Source organism: Tursiops truncatus, chromosome 8 (genome assembly GCF_011762595.2).
Source record: "Tursiops truncatus isolate mTurTru1 chromosome 8, mTurTru1.mat.Y, whole genome shotgun sequence".
Taxonomy (NCBI): Eukaryota; Metazoa; Chordata; class Mammalia; order Artiodactyla; family Delphinidae; genus Tursiops; species Tursiops truncatus.
The window spans coordinates 30,770,322-30,793,541 of NC_047041.1; the positions used below are offsets into that span (position 1 = coordinate 30,770,322).

A 23,220-nucleotide genomic window follows, 5' to 3' on the forward strand; every position below is an offset into this window, starting at 1 on the left:
AGTCCACTGGCAACTATCAAAAGCTTATCTCGGGCTTCCCTGGTGGTGCAGTGATTGAGAGTCCGCCTGCCGATGCAGGGGACACGGGTTTGTGCCCCGGTCCGGGAAGATTCCACATGCCGTGGAGCGCCTAGGCCCGTGAACCATGTCTGCTGAGCCTGTGCGTCCAGAGCCTGTGCGCTGCAACAGGAGAGGCCACAGCAGTGAGAGGCCCACGTACCGCAAAAAAAAAAAAAGCTTATATCCACATATCCTTTTAACTCAGCAACATCATCTTGAACATTCTTTCCAATAGAAATTCTCAAAAACAAGGATATATGTACAAAAGAATGTATTATGCTGCATTTTCTTTTTTCTTTTTTTCTTTTTTTAAAGATATCTTTCTTTTTTTTAATATTTATTTACTTATTTGGTTGCTCCAGGTCTTAGTTGCGGCAGGCGGGCTCCTCAGTTGTGGCATGCGAACTCTTAGTTGCAGCATACATGTGGGATCTAGTTCCCTGACCAGGGATCGAACCCAGGGCCCCTGCATTGGGACCTTGGAGTCTTATCCACTGCGCCACCAGGGAAGTCCCTATGCTGCATTTTCAATAGCTAAATCAATAAATAGAAATCAATCAAAATTTCTGAAATGCTGGATATTACTGAGCAAAATATACTACATATTATTAACCTGTTACGTCAGTGACAATAGCTGGTAGTTACTGATTTAGTCTATGATCTCTTGTATGTTTTCAACCAATGGATTTTTATTAATATTCTAAAAGAGCTGATTCCACATGACAACAAAAAAACACTGCAAAACAATTCACAATACTGAATGATATAAAATTAAAAATAGAAATTCACTGATGTCAGTCAAGCACGCAGACAGTAAACTTAGAAGCCAAAATGTGAGTTTCTTACCTTTGCAATCAGAAATGTGTAGTAATATGATCAACTTATTGAGTTCCAGAATGTATCAATATATCTAGGGCATTCCTTCTGTGGGTGGTCTTGAATAATAAACTTAAAATAGATCAAGGAGACTTATTTTTATGTTTGATAACTTTTGCAGCATATAACCTCATGATGGCTTCTTGACATGCCAACTTGGCCGGGCTAGACCACAAAGGGGGAAGTGAGGGCAGCAGCATGTTTGAGCATGCACACACCTCTGATTATTCAATCAGGCACTAAACTAATCCAAGTGATACCATGAAGCAGTTTTGCAGACGTAAGTCAAGTCTTTTATCGTGATTTTAAACTAGAGAGCTTACACTTATGTGTCTTCCTAGCTGCTGCTTGAGGGGCAGCCTCCTAATTAAACACACACTTACAGGCCCAATGTCATCCTCTCCAGGGAACTCTGGGCTAGTGCTGTCTTCAAACTCTTCCACTGAGGAGATCCAGAGTGTCAGTGTCTCCTGAAGAGGAAACTGTACATTTGCATCTGGTGCTCTGATTTTAGTGACTGCTGCAATATGTAAAATATAGAAAAACAGAGAAATAAAATAAAATCACTTTCATGTCAGCATTCCCAAAACCACTTTATGACTAATTGGGAACACAAATTATTATTGTAGTAATTAACCTATATTGCCATACTTCACTTAGAAAAGAAGGGTGCTAGGGAAATCGGTTAAGAATTGAAAAATAATGACCTTGGGAATGCTTGTAACAATTGTGGTCCCCCATGAGAGAGAGGTTGTGCTTTTGCAGTTCAAGGTCATTTTTAAATCATGTTCATAAACATTTAGGAGCATCAACCACTGGAAACATATATATATATGGTACAATGTATCCTGGAAGACTTCAAGACAGGGTCATGATTCTCACTCCTTCCAAAAACTCTGCATTCTCAAGTTGATTGTTCAGTGAGAAATATATCAGGAAAGGAAGCGAAGGGTATGTGTTATTTCTTCAAAATGTTTCTTTGTCCTAGTTTTCCCATTGTGGTTATTGTTGTTTCTGTTTTGTTCCAAAGCAACCTATTGTCCCAAAGGGGTCTCTGTGCTGGGGCCTTTCTCTACTGTCCCCCTGAGCTGGGTTGGGGAGCACCAGGCAGAGAATCTCCTGTCCTGTTGTTGCTGGGAGACACTGGGGGGCTTGATCAGATTTTCGAGTTTTCCAAGACATTTGCTAAACTCTCTAAGTGATGAAATCATCTTTCCAACTTCTTTGGTAAGTTAAAAATAAAAATCCATGATATCTAGAAACACATATGAAGGCCCATTTGAGGGTGGCTTTGTGGTATAATCAGTGGTTCTTGGTGAGAAGATGTTTGCAGAGATGGGTTTATGAAGATTATCCAAGGTGTTAAAGCAGTCTTGTCCTAGGTTTCAGGAAATCTCATCATCCACATTAACCCTATTAGAAGACTGGTGAAATGCAATCACTTGGAAAAAGCGGGTGTGGTTCGGAGCTCAATGTAAGGACACTGAAGGAGCCAAACTCATTCTTCTCCAGAACTGAGAGCCAGTGTTTGGAGCTCACCTGGCTCTGGAGACTTCTGAGAGCTACCACCACCACCCTTGGAAGCCTTGATCCCCGAGCGAACATTGTCTTATTACTTCTCCAGCGAGGATTGTTTCTACAGCACTTTCAGTGAGTACACAATTCACCATAGAGCAGTTCATGGGACTCTCCTGAGGGGAAAAAAACACAATTTCCTAATGTTAACAGAAAATTGAGGCTGTTTCATTGAAATAATCTTGTGTGCCAACTTAGTGAAATGACTGCATTTCTGTATTGCCCTCTTGTCTTGGCACACATGTTGGAATTAATATGGTGATTAGTTTTAGTTATCTGATTTTGTTCATCTCTTAGTTATTCCTATGCATTACAAAGACTCAGAAAGTGGTTGTCTGATATCTTATCTGTTTGTGTTTGATGTAGAGCCTAAAAATAATGTTTAGGACTATTTGACTTCAGGTGCAGTACCTACTACAGTCTACTTTAAAAGTGGAGTGTGCCTGTATACACAGGAGACATAATATTGTACACAAGAGAACTAGGTAATGCATGCAATAATCTGGGAGAAAATATTGTTTTAAAGTGAAGTAAACTTTGTCTCTTCCTAAATGTGAGTTATTCTGACTGAAATTTTAAAGAAACTAAGAAATGATTGGGCAAGAGAAAAGTGACACTTGTGTACATAAAGAAATATAAGAAAGTTGAGGAACCTCTGTACTTAACTAGTACAGACACTAGGACCCAATTTTTTAGCAAAATCAGTTTTAAAAAGGATGATTTGTTTTTCGGCGCTGATTATTACCATTACATGCAAACTGCATCTTACCAAAAGGTGAAAGGGGTGCTTGATAACAGTTTTTTTTTTTTTTTGCGGTACGTGGGCCTCTCACTGTTGTGGCCTCTCCTGTTGCAGAGCACAGGCTCCGGACGCGCAGGCTCAGCGGCCATGGCTCACGGGCCTAGCCGCTCCGCGGCATGTGGGATCTTCCCGGACCAGGGCACGAACCCGTGTCCCCTGCATTGGCAGGCGGACTCTCAACCACTGCACCACCAGGGAAGCCCCTTGATAACAGTTTTAAAGACTGAGAAGATATAACCATTCTCTTTCATTTTTGGTTTGATTGATGAGTGTGGTACAGATAAGACAGGAAGGCAAACTCCACGGATTAGTATATCCATGTAAGTTGTTTCTGGTTAGAATAGGATCCAATCTGACAATGTTTAGGTTCCTCTTCATTATCTCTGAGTTATTCAGAAAGTGTTTTGCAAAGAAAAAAACTGTTTGTGGATCTAGATTCAGAATGAGATAAAAAAGGACATGCAAAGAAAAATGCCTGACAATTATACGAAATAATAAAAATACAAGCTTAGTCAAGTATGCGGCGCTAAATCAATGACTGGCATTGAGCATCACGATTGATTGTTTAGGGCAATCAGGACCCACCACACAGAGCTATAAATTAGATCAAACTCCTGAGGCTCATGTTGTCTAGAGGAAAATAAGATCTCAACAAACCTGAGGTTCTCCTTTAGGTAGGGAAAGAGGGCAAGAAGTTGTGTTGGGTGGCAGCTGAGAAAATTTTCTGCAGCTCTTGAGAGTTCTCTTTGTGTCTCACTTTTCCATTTCTGTCAAATGAAAAATCCTTCGTAAAGCAGTGTATTATTCAGTGACAATCTGTGTCTGATATTCCTTGGGCCTTTTTTGTCTTTGGGGAAGAGGAATAAACTCCTGATTTCCTTCCCTCAGAAAAATGGACTCAGACATCCCAGAAGCCTTCCAGAAAGAGCTCACCTGTCTCGTGTGCCTGAATTACCTTCTAGACCCACTCACCATAGGCTGTGGACACAGCTTCTGTAGGTCCTGTCTCTGTCTTCTCTGGGAGCAAGCTGAAGACCCTGCCAGTTGCCCAGTGTGCAGACAACGATCAGAGCAGACAAACTTCAAAACCAATTTTCTTCTGAAGAATCTGGTGTCCATTGCCAGAAAAGCAAATCTTGGGCAATTCCTGAACTCTGAGGAACATATGTGTGGGACCCATAAGGAGACAGAGAAGATCTTCTGTGAAGCCAACAAGAGCTTGCTCTGTTTGGTCTGCTCTCAAAGTCAGGAGCACAGGGCTCACAGGCACTGTTCCACTGAAGAGGCTGCTGAGGAATGCTGGGTGAGTGATGTCTGTGTGAGCACTTAGAGAGCTGGAGGATGGTACAGCCAAGAGATTAAAAGGATATTACAATCAGGACTTCCCTGGTGGCACAGTGGTTAAGACTCCATGCTCCCAATGAAGGGGACCCAGGTTCAATCCCTGGTCAGCGAACTAGATCCCACATGCATGCAAAGAGTGTACATGACAGAACTAAGTAGCCAGTGAGCCACAACTAAGACCTGTCACAATGAAATAAGTAAATTAAATATTTTTTAAAAAAGGATATTATGATCATAATGATGATTAAACCCTCTCTTTACTGAGTGCCAGGTACAGACTTAGGTAGCAGTGACAAAGCTATGAAGAAAATGCTGCAGCAAACCTGCCTTTATAGAACTTGTATCCAATGGCTGGGTGATAAAGTTAATTAAAATTATTTGGGTGATACATTATTATGCTCAAGGCTCTATAAAGCCTTCATTTTGAGAGAGTCTTTGGCTCTAAAATCTACAAGTGCAAAAAGTGTTTTCCATTGGATACAGATTTCCTGACTCTGGACAAAGAAGGAAGATGCAGTACATTGGAATCAGCAGGCAGCGAGCATCACTACATCCAAATTCTGATGCAAGATGCCAAACTACCTGAAAATTAGCCATGCTCAGGAAAATCCTGTTCCTTTCCCTAGATCTAAGATTCCCTGATGGTGTGTGGTTCTGTAGTGTGGAATCTTCTAAAACTGATCCATAGCGAGCAAGAATAGGGGAATGTGGTGATCTGTTCCGGTACTTCCAGTCTTCCTCTAGGTCCTGTACCTGACATCCCTGGGTACACTCCATCGTCTGGGGTCTGAAACCTCAATCTATTTGCTTTTCTGGTGTTAAAATTCAATTATTTTACAGGAGTAGCTGGCAAATGAAATGAGATCTTTATGGGAAAAGATCCAATAAATTGAAAAAAGTTTCAAGAAAAATGGCAGAGGAACTGACCCTTGGATGGTAAGTTGGGAATGTATTTCTCTTTGAAACAAGTTGAGGCAGACATGCTAGAAAGTTATCCCTGAATAATTTGAGGTGAAATCATCATGTGCCATGAAATTCTGAGAATGGGTTGAACACCATTTAAAAACATTGTCTATGTACCATTTGAACCCACAAAACCCGCCTCTTGGGTTTTTTAGAATCTAATGGATCAGTAACCACAACAAAAATCCACTAGAAGAATGTGCCACAAGTGCTAAGGTGGAGGCACATGGAGTGATGTGGACGATTCCACGCCCATGATTCGGGATCCCAGGGAAAATTTCTCATGTTTAAGATCAATCCCACGTCTGAAGATCAAGTGGGTGTTTAAAAATCTGTGGGTTATTTCAGGCACAGATTTCTGTAAGTCATACATTCCAGAACGTAAAGGGCATATCATTGGGAACCACAAGTACTTCAGTCTGATTAGTACATGAGCCCAGGTGATACAAAGGAGACATGAACAGGAATTTAAGGGGTGTGCCTGTCATCGTGAGAAGCGACAGCTCACTAGCTAGAGAGTGATATTAGTTCAAGTAGGAGAAAATGTGACATGTTAAAGAAAGACCTCAGGGAGAAAAGGAACAAGGAGAAAGACAGAGATGGAGAGTGAGAGAGTGAATCCATCAATACTGAGAGGGAATATGCAATGGAATGAGGATGAATGACCTTCCAAACAATATGGGAAGGAGGCTGTGGCCTTAGAGGGAGGACAGAACCTGTTTATAGAAAAAAGGAGGGCAGAAAGAAAGGGCTATGGGCATTGGCACCTGTTTGAGGACAGTAGGTGAGATTCTTAGGAAGATCTTTCCTGAGGATACTAACCCTGAGAGTAAAATGGAACATGGCTGCTCAGAGAGAAACTCAGGCTGTGGAGTTGGGGAGGATTGAGATGAGAAACGAATTTACTTATTAACATTGAGATGAGGATATTGCATATGATGTATGAATCACCCATACATTTCAATTGCTTGCATGGGGTCTTTCAGATTTGAAAGCAGGCATATGAAAGAAATGATCCATGAAAAGATTTTCTCCAGATGTTTCAGGAACTCATGAATTTGATGAAAGTGGTTTGAGGAAAGGGTGGCTTTGGCTCTTGATGTAGTTAAAAACAATGAAAAATAAGTGAAGGAAAGAGGAATAAATTGATTTCTTACAAGATACGAATTTGGGATGGATGTAGCTTCTTGGGAGAGAACATGAATCAGAGCAATCTAAATGCGGTTGAAATCCATCTCACAAGAGTTCTACGTGTATCGATATGGAGACATGATTAGGAAAACTTATCAGATGGTAACTCCATTTCTTCAGGAGGAAGAAAATTACTACTTAGGGAGTATTATAAAAGAAAGCCAAAAGATTTGTAAGCAAATCAGAAAAAGACAAGAGGAAATGAGTGGAAAGAAGACAGACCTCAAAGTAATATACAAAGAGCTCATGAAAATGTCCTATAAACCAGATGTGGAGCTGCTCCAGGTAAGAACTGAGGACTGAAAATATTTTATCTGAAGCTCACACCTTCAATGACCATTAAATGGTACCAGGGGGATATTTATTCATCTCTTGCATCCTAAGGTGGGAGTCTCTCCTAGTTGGAAATATTATAGATGAAATGCAACTCATCCAAACCATTATTGAGCAAGCTTTACAGAATTGTTATTGTGGAGACTCCCCAGGAATATTCCCTTCTCAAAATCTCCTTTTGTAGCTTGCTTCTGTCAAAACCAGAAAGGAACAACTTATGTATTGTCATTCAGTTTTTTGATCTCCAGCTGGGCAATGGGAGAAACTTGTCAAAAGCTCATGTGTTTCCACCTCCTGTTGGGATATCCTAGGTTTGAGTTGCCTTTTTGGAGGGGCATATTACCCTTTTGGACAAGCCCTAGGAAAGACGAATTTACAGAGAGCTGAGGGTTGCAGCAATGCACAATCACTACCTTTGTCCTTTCTCTCACTCTCTCTCTCTCTCTCTCTCTTGCTCTTTCTCTTTCACCCTCAGGTTTGTTAATTTATGAAGAATTTAGATTCTTTCAACACATCGTGCCAGAATTTTCTTTAGGGAGAAAAAGGAAAACGGATTTTCCAGACTGTTTTCTTGTGGTGGTGATTAGATCTCTTCTGAAGTTTTCCCCAAACCAAATCCTGGTTGGCTATTTATGAAAAAGTCTAATCTTATACTTTTTAATTTTATTTTTGACAGGAATTGGGAGACAAAGTGAAATGGTAAGTCTAATCTTGTGATGCTGACCAGGGCTCTGTGAAAGAGATCAAGCTGCATTTAACAAAGGGAACACATAACTTACTAGATAATACTACATTGCTTGTGTGTGCATGTGTGGTGCCTGTTTTGCTGAGTATAATTTCCTGTTCCGTTTGAATCAGAACTTAGCATCAGAAGTTTGCTCCTGTGGCTTAGAGAGGTATGTGCTGCAGAGCTCAATGCAGAAGTTTCTAAAAGGCCAGTTTTTTTCTGATATAAATTTCAAAATCATAAACACACTGAAGTGCAAGAACTAGTACTTCCCAGGCATTAGGTGAGAGTGGCAAGTATCTCCGAGAAATGGGGGTGAAATCAGGTCGTGAATTAAAGTGAGAAAAAATTTCCTAAGAACGGCATGATCCCATCCCATGATTGTGGAGAGAAGGATTTTGATAAGAGAGTTGAGCTGAAGGATGCTGACTTTTTCTTAAAGGCTGTGGTTAAGAAGTCCTGGCCAGCAGAAAGTTTAACCACATCTTCCTCCTTACAGGAGCGAGTCAGCACAGCTGCACATGCCTCAGCCTCTGCTGCCAGAACTCCGTGCACGACCCATCACTGGGCTGATGGACTGGCTCAACCGCTTCCGAGGTGAGTGTCACCCCATCGGTGTGTCCACCCTGCAAGGTCCTTCAGTAATGCTTCCACAGACAATCTTGCCCTCTTCATCTCTCACCTTGTACAGAACAGCCTGCAAATAGGCATGTATAGACATGTGCAGTCACAGGGTCATTAAAATCCTTACAAAATACACGCAGGCTGGTGCAGGGATAGATGTGATTCAGGCCTTATAAATTACTTATAAATCTGATAAATAATTTTTATAATGAGAAAAAGGACATGATCCAAAAATGGCTCCTTGAGCCCTAGAAATAGCATCACATACAATGTCAGTTGTTCACTGAATTCTAGAAAACGGGTTATTAATCCAGGACATTCCAATTTCAGGGTCTAAGTGCAGTTACTTAGAGGTCAAAAGCATTTTTGCTTGAAAGTTTCTTGGCAATTGAATGTATGATGTGTTTTTTTCCATTGATATAATCAGAAAATATATATAAGCCACAAAAATTAGATGCAGAGACCAGGATTTGTGAACAACAACAAGGAAGCAAATCGGTGGTTGATGAGCCACATAGAGCTTCATGATCAACCTAACTCTGGAGGGTAACGTAGCAGGAAGTGGAAGACTAGGCCTCACGTTGGAACCACATATCAAAGGCGGAAATTCCTACAAGGAAACCACTTTTAAGAAGCCATCCTTAGGCTTTGTTTCTGCAGTGTCCATTTGCTAACTTAACTGAGATGCTAGAATGATCACCAGTTCTCTACTCTACAATGTATTTTTTTTACCTGAGCAGTGGTAGTGGAAGTGGAGGTGAGTTATATTGTCATGGTCTCGGAGGTGATCAGTGCCTGGTGTCCAGTCTTTTAGATGTCAGGAAAAGTACCCAGCCAGAAGTAGCCATGACCTCCCTATCCTGTATAATCTCTGAATTTTTAGAAAGTGTTTTCCATGCTAACTAGTTATCTGTTTCCTCAGCAGATATCCTGGCAACATTTGAATCCAATGTTTCCAGTTAGAACTGCACTTCTAATAACCTTAAGGTTTTTTTTTTTTTTCTCCCAGTGAGACCCTAAGTGGACCCTCTTCTCTCATAGACATAATTTTATTTTTAACATTGATTTTGACTGCAGTATTCTCTCATCTCTCCACAGTAACAATTTCATTCCATAATGAAGTAAGCAGACAGCACATCAGGCTGTTTGATGATGCAAGAAGTCTGAAGTATGAGCGTGACAGCCTCTATGTGTCTTTGGATGGCAGAACATCGCAGTATTTTGCTGCATGGGGATCCCGGGGCTTCACCTCTGACAAACAGTACTGGCAGGTGGATGTGGACGGCTCTTGGGACTGGGCTGTAGGCATCTGTAAGGATCCCTGGACAAGGAAGGATGACGGCATACTGAAGGAATCCAACAGGGACAACTTTCTCCTTGTGTGTGTGAAGGAGGGTCATCATTACCGTCTCTGGACCACCATCCCGAACACTCCTCTGTACACAGAGAAACCTCAGGGCAGGGTTGGCGTGTTCCTTGATTTTGACAGTGGGAGTATGGGTTTTGTGGACGTTGCCAGGCGCTCCCTCCTTTGGAGGTACGAGGATGGCCTGTTCACTTTCCCTGTCAGGCCTTTCATTTGCAATGGCCACACGTGAGGAGAGCTAAGTCAGGACCCGGACTGGATGCTCAGGACTCCTTCTCTGAGGGAACCCTTCTCAGCTGCAGCAAATCAAGGTTACTTCATTGTCTTTAGGCTCTTTCTACTGTAATGGAACCTCCTTTTACTGCTATTTGTTATAAAGATAGTGTCAAATGCAAACTTTTGTTGGTGTCTTCCATCTTCCTGACAATAAAACCTTGCCTTATAGACGTTTGTCTGGAATATGTGACGTGGCTGTTCACCTGTGTTGTGAGCTTGCTCAACTCACCAAAGTTTGGGCGTGTGCTTCCCACTTCCTGATACCAGTACAGGAACCCAGGGCTTACACAGCATGGACAGACCTGGTCACCAACCAGACCCACGTCAGCCCCCAACTTTCTCCTCCTTCCTCATGATCTACTCTGTCCTACACATCAATTCACCCTCAGGGTGAAAACCGATTTGACAGAGAAATCTCCACTGGCCCTGGAGACAGGGATAAGTCTTCCTTTCTTAGAGAACCCAGAATTTGCAGGTCCCTTACTTTTACAATAATATAAGAGAAAAGACCTAAAGAAAGGAAGTGCCTCATGAGGGGCACTGAACAAATCTTTGCCTGAATAAATTAATAGACAAAACAATTAGCTTATTGGAAAGGAGCTTTGCAATAAACGTTAGGGACTAGAATCTAAAAGTTTAAAGTTTCAGGATTTGAAGGTGGATGTCAAAAACTGATTAGATTACACACATTGAGCTTGAGCCCAATTGATTTTTAATTATCTTGGAAAAGTGCATCTGTGTATTGGAGGCTCTGTTAGTGTAGATACTAGAAGTGTGAGGGTGATTGTGTGTATTGCAATCAAGGTGGTTTACATTATTGTTTTATATTATTTTAATTTAACTTAGGATCGTCACCTAGGCCACGAAGGATGAGATGGTAGGACAGGGAACATTGTCTGTTCCCATTTTACCATCATACAATAGAGCATTGGTTTTTGATTTAAATGTTGCTGTCCCACACTGAATTGTATATTCACCATTGTAATTCCACCACTAAATATACTTTCTGAATATATTATGATAAGTTTTTCAATACTGGTTAATTAAATTTACTATCTAGCTTACGTTATAAAACTTACTAGATCCTAGGGCTTCCCTGGTGGCGCAGTGGTTAAGAGTCCACCTGCTGATAAAGGGGACACGGGTTCGTGCCCTGGTCCGGGAAGATCCCACATGCCGTGGAGCGGCTGGGCCCATCAGCCATGGCCGCTGAGCCTGCGTGTCCGGAGCCTGTGCTTGGCAATGGGAAAGGCTACAACAGTGAGAGGCCCGCGTACTGCAGAAAAAGAAAAAAACAAAAAAACAACAACTTACTGCATCCTAGTAGCAAGAGCTTCCTGTATCATCTGACATTTGAAATAAAAACAATCATGTCTTTGGCACTAATTTTACAGATTTCATGTTGAGCAAGGAAGCAAATTGTATAATTTGCAACACGGTTTTCCAAACACGTTCAACATTTCAGCCAAGGATCAAACCTGCATCCCCTGAGTTGGAAGAAGGATTCTTAACCACTGGACCACCAGGGAGGTCCCTATTTTATTTTTTGATGGTTCCCGAAAGTTATTTTACTTTGAATATACAGGAAAAGAGATCCACAAACGAGAAGCTATGTTCTATGGCTATGTCTTTTAAACAATGTTTTGCATTTACAAAAATTTTTTTCTCTTGATTAAAAGCACCAGCTGAAGATACAGGCTGCTAAAAATATAAGACAGTGGGCTTCCCTGGTGGCGCAATATTTGAGAGTCCGCCTGCCGATGCAGGGGACTCGGGTTCGTGCCCCGGTCCGGGAAGATCCCACATGCTGTGGAGCGGCTGGGCCTGTGAGCCATGGCCGCTGAGCCTGCGTGTCTGGAGCCTGTGCTCCACAACGGGAATGGCCACAACAGTGAGAGGCCCGGGTACCACATACACACACACACAAAATATATATATATATACATATATATATATATATACACATATATATAAGTGTATATATATATATATAAATAAAACGTTACAAACCCATTAAAAGTATGCCAAACATGCTTATTAAAAACCCTTTAAGGAAACAAAGACAATACAACCAACAAATTTACCCACTGCGCCCAGTGGCCCTTTCCGATTTCCCTGCCTGCATTCCCAATAACTGGAACTGGGAGTGCTTACCCCAGTGGGAGGACCCTGGCCTCACCGACGGGCACTGTGAGGACCCAACAGGGGAAGGCTGCTATGCGTCTGTGAGGGAACCTGGCACCCCTGGACCAGTGCCTCCAGAACCTTAGACCCTGAGGACCCCACTGCCGATAGGACGAAGTGGGAGGTGCACACGAGGGGTCTGACCAGCTTTCAATAATTTACCTGCCAACAGGAATCTTTCTGCTACCCCCTCACACCCCTTTGTGCTTAAAGTTTGGACCTTTACTTATCTGTTTTTTGTAAACACTTAGCTGTATGACACTAGCTGTAATGTCTCCCTGGGGCCTCCCTTGCTGGCTGTCTTAAGTTCTTATGATTGAGAAACTGTGAGGCTCTGAATTTGGACTCACAGGAAGGTATTTACAACAGCTTTATGTAATCGAAAGATGCTGCAGTGAAGGGGAGGGTCAAAGCCCGCACGCACACATGCATGCACGTACACACGGGTTGGCTTCCATAAAGCTAGAGTGGAATATTAAATATCAAGTACTGAATTTTTAACTGTACACTTAAGAACTTATCCTTAACTTTACATATACATAGATAACAGAGTGGTCACTAAACGCACCTTAACATCAGGACAGACGGTAAGTTTTGAGGTTCTTATTTCAACTGTTCTATGTACAAAATGCCCTAGAAGCAAAGAAAGGCTTCAAGAAATACGCAGAGACAAACATGATGTAAAGTGCGACTGGCCTCCTCATAGCGTCCCTGGAAGACGAAGAGCCTAAGCACTTGGAAAGCTGCCGTTAGCAGGCAGTGCGAGCTGACAGGGAAGCTGTGGTCTGCACTGATCCTCTCCGACAAACTGAATAGTACCTCTTGGTGTCTACGTCCTTCCCTTATATACACACTCACCAGGTTGGTCACCATGAAGGCCCACAGCTCCTGGTGACTGGTGAGCCGCAAAGCTGTGGTGAACTGGGCTTTAGCATTGTCCATGCAGTTGACAGAGACACAATACAAGCCCGGCAGTGTATGCTGAGTGGTTGGAGCAGAGCCAGGGGGGTTGCTGACACAGCTGACAGACCTGGGACACCTCCTGCATGCAGTGGCCTTATGTCCTGTCACGAGCCTGCACGAGATGATGTGCTCAAGCAGGATTACTTGGAAGGAGGACAGGATGGGGCTGCAGTAGAGCACCTGGAGCTTCTCCAGCTACATGAGGGCCTTGTCTGTGGACTTCTGCACTTTCTCTAAGTAGCCGGCTTGCATGGAGTGCATCACAGTCACCAGGTAGAGAAGCAAGCACATGTGTCCCTTGGGCAGCCAGTGGAAGAGGTTGGCGTGGTTGCTGGGCACTATCTTCTCATGTGCAGTATGGAGATGGTGTGGAGGCACTGCTGCAGCTGCTTCAGGCACAGCTTCACGGTCTTTACCTGCCCGGTACTCAGGTAGTGGGTAACCTGGAGCACCAAGAAGAAGACACACAGAGACTCTTTCTGGATGGGGTTCCCATGCCAGTTCTCAACTATCTGTCCACAGAGAGTCAGCAATGGGTGGACTTCCTGCAACTTACACTCCATCAGCTGCAGCATCCCTTTGCTGAGCAGGACCAGTGGCCGTGTGTACTCAGATCCCACCACCCGGAGGGTTCTCAGCCTCCACACCCAGGAGGTCGCAGGCTGACACCAAGTCCTCTTGGTCCTTGGGCCTCTTTTGTGTTGGGGGAAGAGGAATAAACTCCTGATTTCCTTCCCTCAGAAAAATGGACTCAGACATCCCAGAAGCCTTCCAGAAAGAGCTCACCTGCCTCGTGTGCCTGAATTACCTTCTAGACCCAGTCATCATAGGCTGTGGACACAGCTTCTGTAGGTCCTGTCTCTGTCTTCTCTGGGAGCAAGCTGAAGACCCTGCCAGTTGCCCACTGTGCAGACAACGATCAGAGCAGACAAACCTCAAAACCAATTTTCTTCTGAAGAATCTGGTGTCCATTGCCAGAAAAGCAAATCTCGGGCAATTCCTGAACTCTAAGAAACATGTGTGTGGGACCCATAAGGAGACAAAGAAGATCTTCTGTGAAGCCAACAAGAGCTTGCTCTGTTTGGTCTGCTCTCAAAGTCAGGAGCACAGGGCTCACAGGCACTGTTCCACTGAAGAGGCTGCTGAGGAATGCTGGGTGAGTGATGTCTGTGTGAGCACTTAGAGAGCTGGAGGATGGTACAGCCAAGAGATTAAAAGGATATTACAATCAGGACTTCCCTGGTGGCACAGTGGTTAAGATTCCATGCTCCCAATGAAGGGGGCCCAGCTTTGATCCCTGGTCAGGGAACTAGGCCCCACATGCATGCCCCAAATAAGAGTGCGCATGCCACAACTAAGGACCCAGCGAGCCACAACTAAGACCTGTCACAACAAAATAAGTAAATTAAATATTTTTTAAAGAAGGATATTATGATCATAATGATGATTAAACCCTCTCTTTACTGAGTGCCAGGTACAGACCTAGGTAGCAATGACAAAGCTATGAAGAAAATCCTGCAGCATACCTCCCTTTATGGAACTTGTATCCAATGGTTGGGTGATAAAGTTAATTGAAATTCTTTGGGTGATACATTATTATGCTCAAGGCTCTATGAAGCCTTCATTTTGAGAAAGAGTCTTTGTCTCTAAAATCTATAAGTGCAAAAAGTGTTTTCCATTGGATACAGGTTTCCTGACTCTGGACAAAGAAGGAAGATGCAGTACATTGGAATTAGCAGGCAGCGAACATCACTACACCCAAATTCTGATGCAAGATGCCAAACTACCTGAAAATTAGCCATGCTCAAGAAAATCCTGTTCCTTTCCCGAGATCTAAGATTCCCTGATGGTGTGTGGTTCTGTAGTGTGGAATCTTCTAAAAGTGATCTATAGTGAGGCAGAATAGGGAAATGTGGTGATCTGTTCCCGTCCTTCTAGTCTTCCTCTAGGTCCTGTACCTGACCTGGTTCCCACCTCAGGATCTCCACCTACCCCACCCTATTTACCCTTCAAGTCTGTCTTCAAATCCCACTCCCTTACACTAGCCTAAGTTTATACTTCATCTTATCTTCCTTTAATATACTCCCTTTTTTCCCCTTTCATTCACTGACCCAAATTTTAACTACAATTCCTGGAGCATTTATTCAGTTCCTTGCTCCCTGACTATAGCCTTCATAAGAGTAGGCATGATGTCTGTCTTGTTCATGGCTACTCCTCAGTACCTAAAACAAGTGTTAATAAATAAGCAACAAAATAATCAAGGAATGTATTCAGATGTATTATTCACAGTATTGAAAATATGTTTACAGATTGAAAGGCAGAAAGTCTCAAATCACAGTGACAAAATTCCAAGTCAAAATATTGTTTGCTAGTAGATATGAATTTAATCATCTAGAGTGATTGCAGGGAATCCCATATAAATCTTAGACCGACAACATTTTATTTTCATTCTTAGCTTTCCATTTATTCCTGCCTGTTCTCTCCTATTACTGGCTAATTAAAAGTCTTACTATTCACCTATATTAAAATTTTCTAGTTCAGGGCTTCTTCAACATCAGAACAATTGACAGTTGGGACTGGTTTTTTCTTTCTTGCAGGTCTGCCTTGTAGGATGTTTAGCAGAATCCTTGGTCTCTACCCATGAAATATCAATGGTAACTTCCAATTCTGACAACCAAAAATTTTTCCACATATCAACAATTGCCCTCAGAAAGAAAAAATCACCCCCATTTGAATCCACTGCACTGGTTGATGGAAAACCGTAGATGAGACGTTGATAATGATGAAATAATATTTGTATTTTTAGGTATGACAAGAAAATTTAAACATAAAATTCTCTTCCTGTGTTTGTTTGGGCCTCCTCTGTCCCTCCCTCATGTGCAGTGTGCATCTGCATTCCACACTAACTAGACCTCCTCAAACACAGGGGTGCCCACTCGAGCATAAAGATCCTTTGCTTCCCTTTCTTCTAATGTTGGCAATGTAACTTCTTGAAGAAGAACATTCTTTCTCAACTCTGTAAGGGATCATAACGACTTGCTGCTAACTTTGTATGAGTTACCTGGACTGTGTATCTTTGGTGAACTTTATATAAAATATCAATATGTCATTTTGATGTATGATCCCTTTGTCCTGAAAAGTTATGTGACTGTTCCTTCCATTTCTAACAGGTGGAATAGTTCTCAGAGCCCCTGAGGGTCTGTCTCCTGGGTTATACTCCTCAGTTTGGCTTGAGTAAAATGCTCTTTTTTTCCCTTACCTTGATTGTTAATTGAATTTTCATTGACAATAAGATCCATAAAGTAGTTTATATAGATATGCTAACTGATTCCTAAAGTTGTGCCTAAAATCTAGAGCATGTAAGGCAGTAACACAGAGGATAGTGGAAAACTTGCTTATAAGAATATAAACATATAAACAAATAAATAATAATATGGAAGAGAAATACAAAAAAAAAAAAAAATAGTTCTACAGTCCGGCCACACATTGCCTAAAAAAAGACACACTTTTTGATATATACAGAATTACAGATTTGCGCTCAAGGATAGGATGTTGAGGGGAATAATAGACTCTATGGTATGTTTTTACCTGGTTGATGAAGAACAATGTTACTACAGAATTGTTGAGAAATGATGTCAGATTAGTCTGAACATTTACTGAGGCAATGGTTCCTTCACTCCATATGAGAAGCTTCCCTGGACTCTAACTCTCTAGAAACTGTGCTGATCTTCCAAGTACAAGGCTCTACAAATCAGACAAATTTTTCTTCATCATTCTTTTTTGATTTTTACAGGCTGCTTCCTTTCAGTAAATGTGATCTTTCTACTTAAAAGGATTATGTTAATGCAGGTTAGTTGTGGATGTTTCCCAGGTATCTTGGAAATGAACCATCGGTGAGGGGAGAAACTCACATAGGAAGAATTCCTCGTGGCTGCAGATAAAGTAACACAGAGTGAGTGATGCTTTTCCTAAAATGGGATTGAAGGAAACAATTGCTACTAATCTCCTTTCCACATAGCAACAAGTCTCTATTTCCTTATGATTTTCTCTAGTAAGAAAACAATAAACTTAAGCCCTTCCCTTTAAAACAGTGGCATGCTTGTACAATTCAGAGTCCCCCGAAGTTTGAAAGTTTTCATGCTCTAAAAGCAAATGTTTTAGGTGAACAGAAATTAAATCTTATAAAAAAGATAGAAAATTAAGAGATAAAATGTTTAAAAAATATAATAAAATATCAAAGAGATATGAAGAAATTTGACCAAAATCACACATCAGGAGTTGAGCTGGGGACGAAAATCATATTTTCTGCATTTTTCATTATCTAATAACAGGAACTATATTTAACATAATCTTGAATCCTTAGTCACTAGCAAGGAATCAAAGGAAAGCCAACAGGAGGAGAACCTGGGCAGTCATCTCCGCTAATTCTTAGTATCTTTAGCTGCAGTGATAAAGGTCAACTATATGGTGCTGGTAAAATCGAGCTCACATGGTAAGCACTCAGTTTATGCTTTCAAAGTAACATTTATTTCCTTTATTTTGCCATTATTCCTCTCATTTTCCTTAATGTTTCTTTAAAATTATAGCTTTCCCAGGAATTTATCATGGGCCATGTTCTCTTCTCACTTTATACATTCTCTGTTTTACATGTTTATCTACCTTTTTAAACTACACATATGCTGAATTTTCTGTATCAGTCTTTTTATTTCCATCGATAATCTTCTCTGAATAATTTTTTTTTTTTGAAGAATCTTCTTTTGAAAAATCTCTGACACAAAAAAAGAAAACAAAAGTGACCAGCTAAATAAATAAATAACCTCTTCTGGGGATGAGAAGACTCACATGATGGGTTTAACTGGCAATGTTCCCAGTGGTCTCACCTTGATTTCATTATTCAATTGTAAATATGACCCAGATGACATTAATTCTAATAAAGGTCATCAAAACTGAAAGATGTAGAAATGTCTTTAGAATAAGTAATTCTTGATATTATAACTAAGAAAATGTATCCAGTACACATTTTCCTCACCTTCTAATCAAAGACAAGTCCAAAGGCCCATAGTAGCTAATTCTGCCAGTATGTACAACTAAATGCAAACTAAATAAGAAGAATATTAGCTAGAAAACTTTCTTTGAAAAGGGGCAAAATTAAGCTTATGAAATTCAAGGTGTAATGACTGTTGCTCACTGAAATTTGAGTGTCAACAGAAAGCACTCAGGAATTTTAGGTGGAAATGGAACGAAGTGATGAGTTGAAAGCAAATAAAGTAAAATTATACAATCTGAGATCACCTGGAGAGATGAAGTTTGTCAAAAGAAGTTGATAAAGAAATTTGTTAGTTAATGAAGGGCTACATGAAACAGGGGAGAAGAGTAGAGAGAACGTGTTCTATGAAAGCTAGGTAATATAGATGGACAGAATAAGGGCACATTTCTGATAAGTATTTCCAGATTTGGAGAATCAATTCTGACTCAGTCTTCTATTTCAGAGATTCAAAGATAAGTAGATATTCCTTGTCCATGACCCTTAGGAGCCAGATGCTGAAAAGGTAAACACTCGACATCTTGACGATGGTGAAAAGCAGACTTTACTCTTCTGGAGAACTCATTCCTGGTTCTAACCCAGAACACTATGACATCATTCTTGTTGAAGATCAGTTTATTTTCATGGAACATAACCTCATGTATATTTCTTCTGCTGTTCCTGTCATTGAATTTTTGTCTTCTAAACCAAACCAAACCAAACAAACAAGAGCTTTTAATGTACATCCAGCACTTCCAGATAAGTTTTGAAGCTTGGTGTGTCATGTGCCTAATCTTGACCCAATAGGGTGGAAACACAACTGCTTTGGAACACAGTACATTATTTTCTTACACTTAGATCCCCTTGCTCAGGATATTTTCTCAGGATGGCTAAGAGATGGCATCAATAAGCTCTTTTTTGTGCACTTAGAAAAAAGCCAGTTATTGAAGATATCAATCTTCCTCTTGATTACCTGTTATATATGAACGGACACGTGAAAGAAAAACAGCCTCTGGGGACTTCCCTGGCGGTCCTCTTCCATTTCAGTGTTCCATCCTTGGTCAGGGTACTAAGATCCCGCATGCCACTCAGGGCAGCCCCCGCTAAAAAAAAGAAAGAAAAAAGAAAAACAGCCTCTGAGTCACAGTCTTTGTTAGAGCAAATCAGCCTGTCCCCTAACTCATTTGAGAGATTTTCCCTTGCCCTGAGTATCTGAAAGAAGTGAACTCCCAGTTTCATGGAATTTAGCACATTACAGTTTATGCAATTTTTTCACATTTCAATCATCATTTATCCCATGACCATACACCAAGGTATTTTCTTTGTTTTTCTTTCTTGGTTTCTTCTTTTCTTTGTTTCCTTCTTTATTCAGTTTCTTTTTCTTCTTTCTTACAGAGTATATGTATCATTCTATTTCTAGAAATGTGAATTCTCAATCATGTGTGTTACTCTTTCAAATGCAAATCGGTTTTGCTTTTGTCAGTGCATGATGTTTATATCACCTAATGCTAAGTGATTTTATATATATGCCTATTTAAATCCTGTCTCATGAAAGACAAATATCATGTGATACCGCATATATGTGGAATCTAAAAAAAGGGAACAAATGAACTTATCTACAAAACAGAAATAGAGTTACAGATGTAGAAAACAAACTTATGGTTACCAGGGGGTAAGTGTGTGGGAGGGATAAATTGGGAGATTGGGATTGACATATACACACTACTATATATAACATAGATAACTAATAAGGGCCTACTGTGCAGCACGGGGAGCTCTACTCAATACTCTGTAATGGCCTATATGGGAAAAGAATCTAAAAAAGAGTGGATATATGTATATGCATAACTGATTCACTTTGCTGTACACCTGAAACTAACACAACATTGTAAATCAACTATACTCCTATAAAAATTTTAAAAATAAAAATAAATCAATACAAATAAATCCTGACTGTCTCATTCTAAGTCTTGTTTTCTGTTTCCCATCACTAGGAATATTTATCTTCCACTAATATATATTTGCCATCCTGAGGAAATCTCAAAATCCAACGTATAGAATAACATTACAGTATAGTCATTTCAAATCTCAAAATAAATAGAATTTCCTCGGCCTATGAATCTGGAAATCAGTTTATTTCTTACATTTTGTTGACATTATGATTTATTATTTTCATAATATTATGAAAATTTATAAATTTTCATAATATTATGAATAAAATTATAAATTTCATTTTATACTTTTATGATTTTATAAATTTATTAAATTTCATAAAATTATGAAAATTTATTATTTTCCTAAATAAATCATATTTATTTATGATTTATTATTTACATATAATATATAATAAATAACATATTATTTATTATGTTACCTGTATTTTGGAAAACTTTGTTAATGCCAGAAAAATACTGTTTATATTCGCTCTTTCATTTATTTATCCATTCATTCACCACATTTTTATAGTATTCTACATTTTAAGCATGTGTAAGATAGTGGGAATATAGTAATTAAAAAAATACTGTCCTTACCTTCTTAGTATTTTCAGTCTAGTAGTATCCAAGCATCTAAGCATCCACCAATTTGATGAGAGAAATGGAGAGAAACATATGGTATCCTGGGCACATACTTGGCCTTCAATAGACAAAGGAGGTCAACTAAATTACTTAATTCAGTAAGGGGACATAGCAGGAATGGGATGAAACCTAGAAGCAGTGGCCTTATATTCTGATAGAATTCTCATTCTTATTCAGCACATTTCAACATAAGTACACTTTAAAAATTAAGGTTAAATTGGATATTTAGCAAAGTTTACAGTGACCAGTATCCTACTCTCAGACAGCAAAATCTGCTTCTCAGGTGGTAGGACAAAGATTTAAGCACCAATGCTACCTAGCCCTCTCTCTGAGAGTCATGAAAATTATTGATTTTAATGAGTCAGGGTCCCAGTACATGAAAGTTAGACAGCTTTAATAGACACACTACTGTCAATGCCAATCTGGCAACACAGGCAGGACGGGGCCACATTTTCAACTCAAAAAGAATAATGCATATGTGTGCCAAGGGAAATTAGATGTATAATCAAAGAAATATTGTGCCAGACCATGCCATATATAGGTATATATGGAACTCTGTTTAATCAATAACATATTATCTATCAATATATCAAGTTCTGAGTAATCTAATTTCAAAAACTGTGGAATGGTGAATGTACATATAGAAACGGAGGAACATTTTAGGTTTAAATCTGGACAATGGTTCTCAAACTTGACTGCACGTTAGAATCACCTGGGGAGTTTCTAAAACTCCCCAATTTTAGGCTATGCCCCAGAACATTACATCAGAACTTCTCTGATGGGACACAGGCATTGCCGTTTTCCAAAAATCCTCACGTGATTCCAACGCTCCGGCAAGTTTGAGAATCAGTGGTTTAAAATTCTTCACACATCCCCTACTCACCTCAAGGTGGAAGATTTGAATGATCAGGCATCAGCACTTACCATTTGTTTTTTTCTTCCCTTTGCTCTACCTCAGTGATGATCAGGCTTTATGTGCCCCGGGAATTACTTCATAGCATAGCAGACTCAAGTCATAGTTAATTCATCACGTATCTTGTTAATGGGTGTGTGGGGAGGAAAAATTTTTCTTTCTTCTCTTCTAGATTCTTTGGCTGCTCTAATAATTAAATGGACATATGGCAGATCAACTGGAGAAAAACAAATTTAATTCGTATGTATGGGAGCTCATAGAAGAATGAGACTCAGAGAAGTGACCCAAGTAGGCAGCTTTTATACCTTTTAGACAAAGAAACAATACATTTGTGAAAAATTGACAAAACAAAGAAGTTTTCTCTTAGGGTATTAAATTAGTAAAATAACACAGTTTGTTTATGCAGCCTTCTTAGCTTTCAGTTTCCTATCTTTGGTGATTAGAATATCTTTTTACATTCTGTTAACAGGAGGATACCTTTTGTATGGGAGATTTATTTCCTGCTTTCAGGGGGACAACGAAGGTTCAGAGTGTCCTTCTTGGTTGTCTCTTAAGTATAACCAATATGTCAAAGTGGCACATTTTGGGGTGGCCTGCACTGAACCACATCAAGTGATAAGTTCAGATGTACTAGGAACACATCCTATTACCACCATATGCAAAATTTTAGATCTTCACTTCTTGACAATTATGAATTCACTACACTCTAATCTTAAATGATCACACTTAAAATTATGAAGAGGTGAGTAAGAAGCGTCAGAAGCTCTGGTTAATGTGTAATCCAGATGCACACCGTGGAGAGAGGAGGCCTAAACAGACACTGAAAGGGAAATTTATGTTTAATTTCTGTTGTCCTGCCTTAAAATATAAATTTTATTTCATCAGTAGTTACAGAGGACAAAAGCAATTTTCAAAGAAGCTGAACGGGAAGCAGGCACTAGAATGGGAAGAGGTGGGTGTCAAAGGAAAGCTTCACTTGATGACTGGTACAGGGCGCCACCAGCTGGTTACTCTGACTGTCATACTTTACCAAGATTTTTTAAAATGCAAAATACTTTTAAAAAAATAAAAATATTTATGGGGTCAGAGCAAGAGTACAAATAGAGGTCCACATACCACATGTCAAATATTTAAAATGTCTAACTACGGCTAGCAAACTGCTAATAAATATTCTTATCCTCACACTCTGGCAAATATTTAACTTCATAGAGACATGGAAGCCTGGTTGATATTTATAATTGTTGGGCCTTGTCATGGTGCTGACATGGTTCACCTGGGGAAAAGCAATCCAGGGAGGAAAAGCTCAGCAGCCCCCAGTTCAGGTGGGAATTTGGGAGTTCCTGATAGGAGAAATTCTAGGAGGTAAAAAAATGTGCAGACTCCTCTACCTGTAGGATTGGATTGGGTGTATCTGGAGAAGACCA

At 40.2% G+C, this 23,220-nt stretch overlaps 1 protein-coding gene and 2 pseudogenes across 1 annotated transcript; 1 reads left to right on the top strand and 2 right to left on the bottom strand.

Moving 5' to 3' along the window:
* The window catches only part of LOC109552305 (lysine-specific demethylase 4D-like), a 359,102-nt pseudogene that overhangs the window by 269,524 nt on the left and 66,358 nt on the right, over positions 1 to 23,220 (bottom strand).
* LOC101332198 (tripartite motif-containing protein 43-like) lies at positions 4,206 to 10,201 on the top strand. The gene is made up of 5 exons (XM_033861633.2): positions 4,206 to 4,616; positions 6,932 to 7,096; positions 7,821 to 7,843; positions 8,371 to 8,468; positions 9,594 to 10,201. Exons 1-5 carry the CDS (start codon positions 4,206 to 4,208, stop codon positions 10,091 to 10,093), a joined length of 1,197 nt encoding a protein of 398 aa, XP_033717524.2. The 3' UTR covers positions 10,094 to 10,201.
* Positions 12,955 to 13,974, bottom strand: LOC101331908 (MAU2 chromatid cohesion factor homolog pseudogene; annotated as a pseudogene).